Below are 14,649 nucleotides of genomic sequence, written 5' to 3'. Positions count from 1 at the left end.
GCCCTTAAGCTAAGATCTGGAACGTTCTTCATAATTCAAGTACTTACTGTAACTTGGTCTAACCTTTCGTAAATACTGCTACGTCAAGAAGCAAATGACTGGGAAGCTTCCAATTACCAATGGGTATTAACACCTACTAACAGACTTTCCAATGCTTACCTACCCTTCTCTTAAAGAAGCTGCAATCTACTTGAGATCTGGAAACAGATTTCTAGTAAATTGCCGGTAAAGAACATTACCTGTAGCTACAGAGTAACAAAACAGTCCGATTTGGCATCCAGAAAAATATACAGTTGCTAGACAAGACACTTCAAGACTATAGCAACCCGCCCTGCTTTGCACAGTTTTTTTTTTTTTAGTAATGTTTATGTTTGAAATATTAAGTAAGAAATTACATTTCTTTATAGACCACATTTGTCGTCTTTCCTTCGGACTTGAGTACACACAGATTTTTTTTTTATGTAGCACATGAAAGGGCCACAAAAAGTTGGCCATTGGAAAAAAACATTCCCCACAAATCCAGCTACATTAAGTTTTTGAGATTTTATTGCTTTATTTCTGGTCATGGCAAAGCAAACTGTTAACAGGAACAGGACTCGTTTAAAATGAAAAGGTAAATTTTAAGGGAATCATTGGGATTCTGGATATTAAAACAGTTTCTCAGGCAGTAAATATTACCTTAATTGAGAAAGTTTTTTAGTTTTAATTTGCAATTGTGTCTCATTGCATGCCCCCTGCTACCCATCACACACCCTGTGCCTCAGCCACCCCAATCTATGCCCCCTGCTCCACATCCCACGCTCCATGCTACACATAACACACACCCTTCCTCAGCCACCCCACTCTATGCCACCTGATATCATCACACAACCCCTACCCCAGCCACCCTACTCCATGCCCCCTGCTACCCATAACACACCCCCCTGCCCCAGCCAATCTGCTCCATGCCCCCTGCTTCCCTTCACACACCCCAACATTTAGCCCCAGTGTCTTCTTGTGCCCCCAGAACAAAATGTGCTCCTTACATGCCCCCCAAACACACACACCTCTGACCCGTGTCAGCATGTATACAGGCCTTCACCCACTGCACTTCAAATCCCCCATGTATACACCTTCCCACTCTGCTGACACAGTATCTCATTCCCCCCACCTGTTCCTCACCTGTCTCCTCCTCACATGCGAAAACCAGATACATGCAAAAACTGCCCTCACTTGCTGCCGATGACCAGGGACATTTGCAGGGCGGCATGAAACCTGGGTCCAATCCCGCCCTCAGGGGCCAAGTTGGTTTCCCACACATAGCTACAAGACTCCCACTGGATTTCAAACTGGATGCCTCAGCACAGCTGCCAGCCTGTGCCGGGCCCCCCAGCCTGTGTCTGGTCCTGTTCCGAGCTGGGAAGCACCACCAACAGCTGTGCATGGCATATTATCAGCAGCACGGGCTGGAGATCCACAGCACTGAGCAGGGCCGAGAAAGAAGGAGAGAAGCGGCACTGGAACATGCATTATGCAACACTGTGACACAATGCCGTGGTGAGGGCATATGGCATAGTCACACCATTTGCATAGTGCATGCTGAATGGTTGGTTATGATAAAGTCATTTTGCTCGGCCCCCATATGGGATAGTGAGATGGTGAACTTACATAAACCATCCGGGATATGTGCACTACCTAATAATGAAAACTGCACAAAAATTCGTCCAGCGGTTTTCGAAATGATGGTGTTCAGACGGACGTGTTCAACTGACTTTGCTTTATACTATGTAAGGATGGTATATATGCCAGAACTTAGTACTGGATTTATTACTGTACCTACTGAAGATGAACATTGGTGTGCAAATGAAAAAACAGAATTTACACTGCACATGCAGTAGTGATTTTAAATAAAGCGTTTTATTTAAGTGGAACAAAAAAATGACTGAATATTATCCTTCTAAAGTCGAACATATGCAACTCAGGGAAATACAAAATGGAACATGAGGACTGGCAGACTGAACATAAATTATACATTAAACGCACAATGTGCTGAGGTAAAGTCAATGATATTATTTCGGTTACTCATTTTCCAGTTTCATTCCAGCAAAATGTCTCTGATCTGTGACTGGTAATTTTAAAGCCTTTGTTCAGCTGCATAATAAGCCGTGTCATTTTTAGCGGAATACATTTTGTGAACAAATAATTTATATTCAGATAGAGATAATTTCCCTGCAGATAATGGCTTCACCTACAGTACTTTGGGAAAATTGGTAGTGGCTTTAATTTGGTACTTGTTTCCTATCTGGGCGCCCAGGTTTTCTACGTACGGCACCGTACTGAAATCGGATCGCATCGCATCGTACACATACACGATATTGAACGATGCGATGCGATGCGATGCGATGCGATCCGATTTCCCATAGGAAACAATGTTAAATGGCTCAATTTAGCCAAATTATCATAGGAACAATAGTAAATGGGCCAAAAACACCCCTGAACATTGAAATGTCCCCCCAAAAGTAGTTGACGCCACCCCGCCATCAACGTGAACCCGAAGCGTGGCGAGCGCAGCGAGCCCGCGAGGGGCGGCGGTACGCGTCCTCCGACCTTTTCATGCCCTACTATCCACTAGGGCGTGGAGTGAGAATAGAATAGTGTGGCGAGCGCAGCGAGCCACCGAGCCCGAAGCGTGGCGAGCGCAGCGAGCCCCGCGAGGGGACGCGGATACCTTCACAGTTATACGCGTCCCCTCGCGGGCTTCCCAGGTGTCCATGGCGACGCGGACACCTGGGAAGCCCGCAAAGGGACGCGTTTACCTGTGAAGGTATCCGCGTCCCCTCGCGGGGCTCGCTGCGCTCGCCACGCTTCGGGCTCGGTGGCTCGCTGCGCTCGCCACACTATTCTATTCTCACTCCACGCCCTAGTGGATAGTAGGGCATGAAAAGGTCGGAGGACGCGTACCGCCGCCCCTCGCGGGCTCGCTGCGCTCGCCACGCTTCGGGTTCACGTTGATGGCGGGGTGGCGTCAACTACTTTTGGGGGGACATTTCAATGTTCAGGGGTGTTTTTGGCCCATTTACTATTGTTCCTATGATAATTTGCCTAAATTGAGCCATTTAACATTGTTTCCTATGGGAAATCGAATCGGATCGCATCGCATCGCATCGCATCGTTCAATATCGTGTATGTGTACGATGCGATGCGATCAGATTTCACTACGGAGAATAGCATGGTGCTCAATTAACTTAGTGGGCGCCCAGATAGGAAACAAGTACCTTTAATTTTACTGTTTTCTTAGGCTCTGCTACATTTTCATGTAAGACTTCCATCAAGTCTATTAAAGTAGATTTGAACCTGTGTCCTGCCATTGGATGGGAACAAAGATTGTGATACCATAATCCTAGTATTCCCCCACTGTGACCTAAATCCCATGTCCCTCTTCACATGCCTAGTATTGTAGTTACTCATAGTACGCTGTTCAATAGTAATATGGCCAAAAGAGTGCATTAACTTAAATACTGTAGAACCTCTTTAGCCATTTAAGGCGATATCATGTGACTTTCCAAATGTAGCGTTGGCATAAGTAAAATTCCAACATATTCTCAGAATGATTGCTAGGTGGCACTCTAGGTAAGTGCGGATACTGAATAGGCACCTTGGTGACTAATTAAATTCTCCTCTATAAAGCAGCACCTTACTGACATAATGATGGTGGTTTCAGAGTGCTGGCATAATAATTGGAGGAGAATGGGGTCAACGGTCTGATATATATCTACTGAACATGGGTGGCACATTGCTGATATCATTATTTTTATGAGGAGTGAAGAACTGCTGGTATAACACTGAAGATGGAGAGTGGGCCCTCAAACTGCTAACTAAAGGTCCGGTTTGATTTTAATCCTGCAAAAGGATCTAGTACACAGCCCAGAGAGAAAGGAAAGACCTACAGTACATAGGATACTCTCTGCTATCAGGAGACACCTCGTCGTACTAGAAGTGGATTTTGTATTAAAATTCAACAGGACAGCCCTCAAAATTATTATCTGCCTTTGTGCTTATTTTACATAGAACGTAATTTACATTTAGGTTGTAAAACTATGTTGCAGTGGAAAGTGGAAACAATGTACAGGCAGATTTGGGAAGGAGATGTCCTTGTTCCTCTCTAAGATGTGGTGGTCTCTGCATCCAAAAATCAGGCAATATTTGGCCTGCAGAAAAAAGGCAACACACCATCATGGCTTGTCCTGTGCACATTGGCACCTCTTAGCTGTATTTGCTCCTAAAAGAGACACATGGCATACTTATCTACTACACACCCCTAAAAGGGGTGTGTGAACAGTGCAGATGCATAGAACGCACGGCTCTGGGTGCATCACCGTCAAAGCCTCACATCCCTTTCTTCTGGCTAGCAGGGTACCTGTATCTCTGCTGTAGTGCCACCATGGAGCATCAAGACGGAGAATATTGGGTGAGACTGAGGGCCAGATGTATCAAGCTTCAAAGAGTAACAAAACAGCCAGTGAAACAACCAGCCAATCCACTAATGTCATTTTTTTTCAAACCAAGCCTTTAGCATGAGAGTTACGCAGCCCAAACAGGAGTCTGTTCTTGCTGGGAAGAGACATGGCCATACAATAGTACCCCCAATTCAAATTATGCCACACAGTAGTACAACTTTATTCACATTATATCATGCAATGGTGTCCCTTATTAACGTTACATCACACTGTAGTACCACTTTACCTTATACACATTACTCCTCACATTATTCACATTACACCCTTAGAAAAAATCCTGAGAAAATATTGTATTTTAAGCACCTCCATGGCCACACTGCAACCCAGCACAAAGCAGTGTGTGCTGGGCTGAGGAGAAGAGCTGCAGCTGCTGCTGCTGTCACTTAAGGGGAGGGGTCCCGGGGCCCCCACTGGGCCCTTCCATCAGACTTTGGCCTGGGTAATTTGTACCCCCTACCCATTTCTCTCGGCACCCCTGATAATACCACACAGTAATGCCCCTTACACATGACACACATTATTAATGTCCTTATAAACATAATGCCCCTTACACATTATGCCAACCTTTATTATTGCCCTTCATACACATAATGACACACATAATGCCCCTTACACATATGTCGCACATTATTAATACATTTATACATGACACACATAATGCCGCTTACACATAGGCCGAACACCATTGCCCAACCAACCCACCCACCCGCAGACAGCACTCACACAGCCGCTAATACTGTGACCTCTGCCTCTGCTTGGATACAGATGTTTCTTCATACATCTTGCCTCAATAGGCCATGCAGCTCCTAGCCAGTTCTGCTAACGTTGGGTGCCTTTTTTGCTGAAAATTCATCTTATTTGCATTGTTATGTGACCAGATTCCGATGATTAAAATGATATGCGGCATGCCTATATTCTGTGTGCGACTATGGCTGTACCTGCATTCGGAATGCTATGTTACAGTGATTTCCATGAATACACTATTTCATAAGGAGATACAGCCTCACTCACACACACAGTTGATATGCATGTTGCATATCATTTTAATCAGCAGAAGCTGCTGGTGCCCCTAGGCATTCCAAACACTTGCACATTTGCCTAGTTTGCCTATGCCTAGGGCCGGCTCTGCCTTTGTCTGTACACAGAGCATTGTATTGCGATTAATATGCACTGGTGGCAATAAAATAGCAAAAAAGATGTCAGACGCTTTAACATTCTCGGGGCTGTTTAGCATCACCCCAGCAAGGATGAATGAGGACACATCTGTACTGTGCATCTATCTTAGTCCAACATGACAAGTAATTCCCATAAACGTAGGATTTATTGCTATGGCTGTAATCGAAAATCTTACCTTACTCTTTTATCGTCTACTTTCTTTAGGTTTTCATCTCTCTGTAACACAGCCAAAATAGCCTCCTTCTCCAGATCCTGTAAATAGGACAGGTTGAGTAGTTCTGAGTGTTTCGACATACTGTAGCTAATTACTATCAATTGGAAGAGAAGTGAAGTTTTTGTATAGCCTCATTGCTGGAAATAGATAATCACAAGTCCCTTCTAGACATAGCATATGTAGTGGTCTTCTGCATTATTCCATGGATAGCTGTATAGTCACTGGAGCTACACTCAGTTTTTTGGCTGTTGGTCGGTAGGCAATGGAAAATCTTCATTGTTATCCAACCTGGAAAGAAAAAGAAATGATGATTTAAAACTATGTAGTGTAAAATACTTATCTTTTTATAAGCTACAATTGTTAATCAAATGATGATCACTAGGAAATGCATTAATAAAAAATTTGCAAATGTTCATATAACAACCGTGGTATATAAAAGACTGCATCTTACAATCTGCTATACTTTTCTATGGTATTAATTGCCTATCATTTATCATAAAGCTGTTTGAATGGAGAACAAGGAGCCTTGGTAATAATCTTCTTTAGATGATAAAATATTTAACTTATTGTTCTATTATAGATATTTGACTATATACTGTACATTTCTTGGGAATTTATTATCCTTTAAACTTTGTTGTCGCATTTTACTGATTTTTTATAATGAAACAAGATTAAATGAAAGTTTTAATAATTTTTTACAGAAAAAAATACAAGAGCACACGAAAACGGCATTTTCTTCAGTTTGACCAATATCTATGGTGAGCACTACCCCCATTTACTGCATAAGTACTATACATGGGATATATACTACAGTATGTATCAAAGATTATATAGAGAGAGTATGGGGAATTGCCAGTTCCTTACACTGATATGAGGGAACCATCCTCTCTGCCCACACAAAACTGTGGAGATTAGAGGCTGCATGGGAGTCAGGGAAGCCAGTGACAGCTGTGAAGGGAAGGATGGGCATGGCACTCCAGCTCTCACTATGGGGTTTATTTACTAAGATGGGAGTTATATTGAAGATGGGACGAGGCCCATAAAAGCCAATCAGTTCTTATTTAGCACTTTCGAGAAAATAATAGATCGAATCTGATTGGTTGCCCATATGTGGCATACTGGAACTGCAAAAGTCATCAGATACTGTTTTAAAAGCCATTCAGCCTAACCACTGAGTGGGGGAGTTTCTGGTCTGTAGGGGGGAGGGCAGGAAGTGAGAGAAACAAAAGAAAAGACAGGTCAGATGAGGAGTGTGCTGAAATGAGATGGAGGACACAGGCTAGTGTCCCAGGGAGAAAGCCAGTCCTGGGACAGTGGACAGGTGAAACAGTGTTCCACCATCTCTGGCACTATGGAGAGAAGATCAGCATGTGGGGGTTGCTATGAAGAGAGAGAGAGCCCATGTCTGCAGTGCATACCTTCCAACTGTCCCATTTATAGTGGGAACATCCTGTTTTTTTGGGACGTTCACGCATCTCTCCCGGGGCCAGCAGAGTCCTCTGGGAGGGGGGGGGGGACGCTGGGTGGGTGAGACACCTCCGAGTGCTCCAGACCGCTCAGACATTTCTCCATGCGAAAGCAGGGATATGGGCGGGCAGCTGGCATCCGGCTATGTCAGCTGCCTGCCCCCAACACGTGCGTCACGGCTGAATTACCATACGTACGCCCAGCGGTTTCATGGGAACGCCCATGAAACGTGGGGCGTACGCATATGGTAATGAGCTCAAACAGACCCTCACGCCCCTCTCCACCCCCTGTTCAGATTGTTCCGACCGATTGTTTTCTGTACGGAATTCACGCCGTATTCGGACATGTGTGGCGTTCGCACATGCGCAGATACGCCTCTGCACATGCGCAAACACAATACATCGGCCGTCCGACCGAACACACAGCCATCCGACTCAATAAGAATAAGGGTCCAAGTGTGAAATATATCAAATGTGATAATGCCGTCAGATTTCTGCCATTCCAAATACCAGGGGGGTTTTACATATAGCAACATCACCTCTTCAATACAACTCCCACCTTAGTAAATAAACCCCAAATGCGTCTACACGGATACTTACTACTGTACCTCTCAACTGTCAACTTTTAGGTGGGAGAGTCCCACAGTGGCATTTTTGTCCTGCTGAACGGATCGGGCAGGTTTGGAGGTATATTCTGGTCAATGCTGCTAAAGTTGCACGGGGCCATTAGAAGTAGATTTTAGCGCAGCAGAAATGGAGGGTGTGGTCCAGCGCATCAGAAGCAGCTGACACATCACCCATCCACCTTCTATTGCAAATGGTTGTTCAATTCTGCAACTTTAGTAGATGAGAGGTATGACACTGTGCCTGCCATATTAAACACTGGTGAAATATCTCTGTCATATTAATCCTTATTTACAATTGTGATTGGGAATAGCACAAATGTGAACTATTTCTACAAATGGTATACGGTCATTAGGTCGACAAGGGGAAGGTCAACATGCATTGGGTCAACCACTGAAGGTCGACATGCATCAAGGTCAACACACCCAAAGATTGACATGGGCTTAGCTCGATTCATGCATTAGGTCGACAAGGGGAAGGTCAACATGCTTTGGGTCAACCACTGAAGGTCGAAATGCATCAAGGTCAACACACCCAAAGATCGACATGGGCTTAGCTCAACGCATGCATTAGGTCGACATGGGGTAGGTCAACAGTCAAAAGGTCGTCATGGGGTTTTTCACTTTTTATTAGCCGACATGTGCCAACAGTATTGGGAGAATAAAAATAGTGTGCCAAGCATAGGAAGGCACCGTGCTCAAAGCATACCGAGCCCATTGAGCCATGCAAAGGGACGCGGTGCACTATTTTAGTGTCCATGCCGACTGTGTTGACATGGACGACCTTTTGATTGTCAACCCAGCCCATGTTGTTATAATGCATGTGTCGACTAGTAACCTGTCGACCTAAGCCCATGTCGACATTCAGGTGTGTTGACCTTGATACATGTCGACCCAATGCATGTAGACCTTCAGTTTGTCGACATGCATTGAAGTCGAAAGAAACTTACACAATGAAAAAAAAAAGGTAAAAAGTAATATAAAGATCCTCATGCAAACAGCGCATGCTAAGAAAATATTTGTGACGTTCTAACTTTCTAGCAATAACGCAGCATAAAAACCATCACCGTGTATGGAAAAATGTCAAGTATGTTTAGCAGGTGTGGGTGTTAGTACAAACACTGAATTTCTGAGACCGGAGATTAAGTATATATTACTTTATATATGACAACATTACAATAAAGTATGTGTTATGGGTTGTGAGGCTGAACCAGTGATATTTAAACAAATACAACTACTGTATATAGAAATAAAGCATAAAAGGGCGAGCAACAGGTTACACCTAAGTGAATGTAAATATAAAAATGTAACTGCACTACATGTTTTACACTTGCAGTTGCAAGATAACAAGAGTACATGCTGCACATTCCTTTCGGGGAAATAGTGAAGCCACCGTGGGGGGGGGGGGGGGGGGGGGGTGCTATATGTATGACTTCTAAGAGGCGTAGTACTGATGTGTTGAAATACGTCTAGCCTCCATTTCACGTTAAAAAAGCACTTCTTGTCATGCTTCCCTAGCACTAGGTCTCTATTTTTCAATGTTTTTTCCATTACGTAGCATCTTATTTGCAAAATTGAGTGACACATACGCTGCTTCTGCTGATTAAAATGATATGTGGCATGTCTATATTCAGTGTGTCACTGCGGCTGTATCTACAAAAGGAATGGAACGTTACACTTTTTCTAGAAAAGGGTGTAACATAGCTTTTCTTAAACATAACAGAGCTCAAGCATTATGTATAACGTGACTTGTATTACACGGGCAATAGATGCATGTGGACACATTTGTATGCTTTCTTTATAAAGTTATCCAGCTCTATCATACTTTGTATATCAGGCTATAAAAATTAGAGCTTAAGTAGTAATTCAGGGGTATAGAGAGGGCGGTTCCAGTGGACCTAGCTGCCAGAACCCTTACCCACAGTGCAGTTCCCTTGTAGCTTGGTCTGGCCAGTGCTGGGCTCCTCTCAGATGTGGCCTAGTCTAAGTGGCCCAGTCTACAGTTGGTGCAACATGTGACATCACCACACATCTTCCCATCTGTGCTGAGGCAGGCAGCGATGGCAGGTGATGGGGCTAAGAAATGTGAAGGGGCTGGGGGCTGAGGAAAGTCATGGGGCTAGGGTCTAAGGGAGGTGATGGGGCTAAGGAAGGTGAGGGACTGGGGTCTAAGGATGGTGATGTGACTGGGCCTAATTCATGTTTGTATGGAAAAGCTTTGCAATTAAAAATTTTAGACCATGGAATTGCTAATCATTGCAAGTGATGCTGCAACCTGGAAATTAATAGAGAAGCCCATCAGAGTCATCACACGGTCCTCAGCAACTTTATACAAATAAGCAGCACCAACACAGTAATGAGGAACTCCCTGAGTGAGGCTATGGTCAGGTAGGGTGACTGCAGGAATAGAAAGCGAGCGCCATGCTTCTCTACATTTATGATCAGAGCTGAATGCAGATACTGGCACCCCTGCGTGTATGCTGCCCTGTTCGCCAAATCTATCTATATCCTGTCCCGTTCAGTTATTTTTAACATGTTTATGTACATGAATAAATGATGCAGCCTACTGTATGTTAGAGAAGGGCAATCCCTTGTCCCAAGCCCCACAGCCCTATAGTGATCCTTCCAAGCACTTGAGATATGCCACATTAAGGATTGTGCATACCTCCCACCTTTTAGACATGAGAGATAAGCCCTAGTCTATTCGGACCATGAAGATGGGATGTTGCCCATAGCAACCACACAACATTACATCTTCAATAGAACTCCCATCTTAGTAAATAAACCCCAACCTTTCAAGGTTCGCAAATCATAGCTGTCCTCAGGAGGGATTGTTATAGGTTTGTATGAGGGCTTACAAAACAATAAATAAATACAGTACAGTCCTGTTTAGTTTCTCTTTTTTCTGATGTCAATGTTTTATTTAATTGGTTTCCGTAGGGCACATGAACAATGGGTTCACTTAGGGCACATGAACAATGGGTTCACTTAGGGCACATGAACAATGGGTTCACTTAGGGCACATGAACAATGGGTTCACTTAGGGCACATGAACAATGGGTTCACTTAGGGCACATGAAAAATGGGTTCACTTAGGGCACATGAACAATGGGCACTAATTTGACCTGATCTTATGGCTGCTAAATCTTCAAAGGCCAATGATCAGGTATGTGCTGCCCCACCAGAGGGAAATCCCGTCCCATGCAGGCCTGCAAATTGCTTAGCACGGTTTGCGAAAATTTACCAGACCTACGAATCCATCCAAAGACTGGCTTCTTGTCAGTTACCCTGCAAATGGCCAGCAGTTAAAAAAATTAGAAGGACTTTATCGCAGGATGGCCTCGTGCATTCATACTACAGGCCATGATAATGGGAAGTCTATCAATAGTCGCCCAGACTACGAATTTGAATAAGGTCCAATGGGGCAGATGTATTAAGCCTGGCGAAGAGATAAACTGGAGATATTCAATCGCCGGCAAGCATCCCCCATCGTGACATCTCCCATCCCAATGCTGTTTTCCCCGAAAGCATTGAGCAGGGTATCTCAGCAGAACAAGCCCGATATCACAAGCTGTCGGGCTCGTTCTGCCGAGAACAGCCGGGAAGTGACGAGCTGCCGGCTGCAGCTCGCCACTTCCCGGCCGCAACTCGCGGCCACGCCCCCTTCTCATCCCGCTGCAGGCGGGACATTGAATCCCTAATACACCAAAAAGAAAGAAAGAAATCAGTTTTGTATCGGATGCACTCCTTCTCCACGCAGTCTCATAAGACTTAAAAAGTACAATATATAATAACTTTTATTCATTTTTATGAATTTCTTAAAATTAATAACTTGGAGTTTACAATTCAATTTTAATAATTTTAGATTGTATTAATTATGTAAGGCCTTATAATCACTTTCCCTGTACCAGGGATTTGGATAGCGAAATATTAAAACAAAATGATAGATATATTGACATTGAATCCCGCCTGCATGTTCTCGGTTGAGCTGACCGAGAACAGGACTGGGTCACGGCGATCAAGCAAGCTCGACCACTATGACCCTCACATTCAATACCCCCCAAAGTGGAAGAAGATAACACACCAGCCAATCAGCTGTGTTTGAAACATGACAGTTGGCAGTTGATTGGCTGGTGCATTATCTCCTTCCACTTTATGTTAATTTTATCTCCAGTTCTCTGCCTCAATGTGCGAACTACAGTATGACAAAAAAGTTCTCATGCTGGACTCTTGGAGCATATGAATGAACTGACTGTGATTAGCAGATAAAATGCTTATGCTCAGCTCCACAGTCATAAATGTGGTTCATCTAAATATAAAGTCTGCCATCTGCACAGCAACAACGATACCGTAATAATTACAGCATTAGCCGAGATAATAGGTCAAAACCTTTATAATAGTAATTTCACTGTAATTAACAAATAAAAATCCAAGGACACATCACAAAGTAATGAGCAACTACAGTATACCGAATCATTTAAGCATATACTAGCTAATAAAACAGGTTTACCAACACAAAGTAATATTGCCTTTTACGATAGTAACATATACTTGGATGAAAAACAATAAAATTAATTCTTCTTAAAGTGAAAACAATCCACATAGCCAGGAGGATTTACATTAGAACCAGTGGTGTATCTACAATGGTTGCAGTACACCTATTTTGCTAATACTTACACTCTGGCGCCCAGCGGCAGCAGCAACAGCGGTACCGTAATCATCTGAAAAATGTCATAGCGGGCACTTTCCGGTTATCTGCAATGCGCAGTGGAGTCTGACTGCTCTAGTGCTCAGACTCCACAATACTGCAGGTAGCAGCAGCGATATGAAAACCACCAGAAACCTGTCTGCCGTGCCATTTTTCCAGAGATTTGCGCATGAGCAGTAGGGTATGTGCGCTGTAGTACTCAGACCCTACTGCTAACAGCACATAGGAGGGGGCCTGGCCAGAGAAGCCTGCACATGTGTCTCTTCCTCTCTTGAAATGCCCCTGATTAGAGCTAGACATTAGTCTACAGGGAACAGGCAGACAAGGGGAGAACAGCATTCATAGCCCCTCGGTTTAAGCAGAGTTCAACTTAACTAGTGTAAAGCCAAACAGATTGAAATTCAGAAGGACTTAGATACAAAAAATATAGTTTGACCCCCCCACCCCTCCTCAATCCCAACCCAAGTTCACAATATGCTGTCTGTGTCTGAGATACCCATAAAGTGTCGTCGATGTGGGGAGAGGTAACCATTGTGGTAGATATTGTAAAACATCTCTCTGTACATTGAAGCTGGTAATGTTTTCCAGGAGTATAAGAAGGAGCGCAGTAGATGTTTTAGTGTGAGTTGGGGGAATGTTCGTAGCCATGTGGATAGGCTAGTGTGTTTTGTAGAGTGATCGATAGGTGCATGAAGGGTCTGGTAATAAGTAGAAATAGCTTTTCTGCCAGAAGTGGGTTTGGAGAGCAGGTTATCAAACTCATTTATATGGTCTGTAGGTGATAAGTGTCGGAGTACTGAGCTAGCGTAGTGTTGGACCTGGTAGACCGCCAATGTCTGTGTGGCTGGGAGATCATATTTATCTGCCAAGGCCTGTGCCGTCAGTGGAGCTGTGGCCATGTTATCGACAAGGGCCCGAACGTGTAGGATTCCCTTGGTCCTCCATGAAATAAACGGGTGCGTTGCCGAGCCATCCTGGAAGTCGGGGTTGTTCAGGAGCGGAAGGAATAGTGAGTGGTGGCTATTGAGATTTAATTTGTGTCGTGTGCGGTGCCAGACAATCCATGCTGTCATCAGTAGGGGTTTTTGTGTAATAAGGTCTGTTAGTTCCTGTTTGTGGCAGTGTAGAAAGGAAAGTAGGAGTTGGTTAGGCAGAAATGATTGGTCATCATCAGTGTCTAGCTCCTCTCCAATCTGTCCTTAATGCTGCAGCCAGGCTTATCTTCCTCTCCCGCCGCTCTAACTCTGCTACTCCCCTTCAACAAAATCTGCACTGGCTTCCATTCCCCTACAGAATCCTCTTCAAACACCTCACACTCACATACAGGGCCATCTCTAATTCCATTGCTCCATATATCTCTAACCTCATCTCCATTCATACACCCTCCCGCCCTCTACGGTCAGCTGACGACTGTCGTCTCTCCTCCACCCTGATCACTGCTTCCCATGCTAGAATACAGGACTTTGCCCGTGCTGCACCCCTTCAGTGGAACGCACTCCCTCGCTCCATTAGACTCTCCCCGACCTTGCAAAGCTTCAAACGGGCACTGAAAACTCACCTATTCATCAAAGCGTACCCTTCCACTGCATAAACCAGCTGGTTCTCCGACCCCTTGCCTGTTTACATCCTGCTATCTAACCACCACCCCCTCGCTTGCACCTCTTGTAATCTGTCTGTCTCCCCTTCCTACTAGATTGTAAGCTCCTCCGAGTAGGGCCCTCTTCCCTCCTGTTGTCAAAGCCCACTTCTCTTCACATTTCACTCACAGCTCTCCTTTACTCCAACACTCAGTGACCATCTTCATACTCATCTCCATCATTGGCCTCAAGCCTCTAGTTGTATGTTGATTGGGTCCTCACTACTTACATTTAAGCTGTAATGTGTATTGAACTGTGGTGCTCTTTATTTGTACTGTATTTTTGTTATTTATTCAATGTTATAAGTTTTGTCTCCCTGTATTGTTCCT

The 14,649-nt window shown here is 44.3% G+C and overlaps 1 protein-coding gene across 4 annotated transcripts in view; it reads right to left on the bottom strand.

Annotated features, from left to right (window-relative positions):
* SYTL5 (synaptotagmin like 5) overlaps positions 1 to 14,649 on the bottom strand; it is a 175,777-nt gene that overhangs the window by 94,383 nt on the left and 66,745 nt on the right. For 3 of the 4 annotated variants that reach the window (XM_083172602.1, XM_083172604.1, XM_083172603.1), the window contains exon 2: positions 5,848 to 6,174. In XM_083172602.1, the coding sequence (XP_083028728.1) occupies positions 5,848 to 5,966 (119 nt within the window). In that variant the 5' untranslated portion in view covers positions 5,967 to 6,174. Of the gene's footprint in view, positions 1 to 5,847; positions 6,175 to 14,649 lie in introns of those variants that run through there. The other variant, XM_083172605.1, reaches the window with a different exon arrangement.

Source organism: Crinia signifera, chromosome 2, assembly GCF_055691185.1.
Source record: "Crinia signifera chromosome 2, ASM5569118v1, whole genome shotgun sequence".
Classification (NCBI taxonomy): domain Eukaryota; kingdom Metazoa; phylum Chordata; class Amphibia; order Anura; family Myobatrachidae; genus Crinia; species Crinia signifera.
This window is presented reverse-complemented; position numbering and strand designations above follow the sequence as displayed.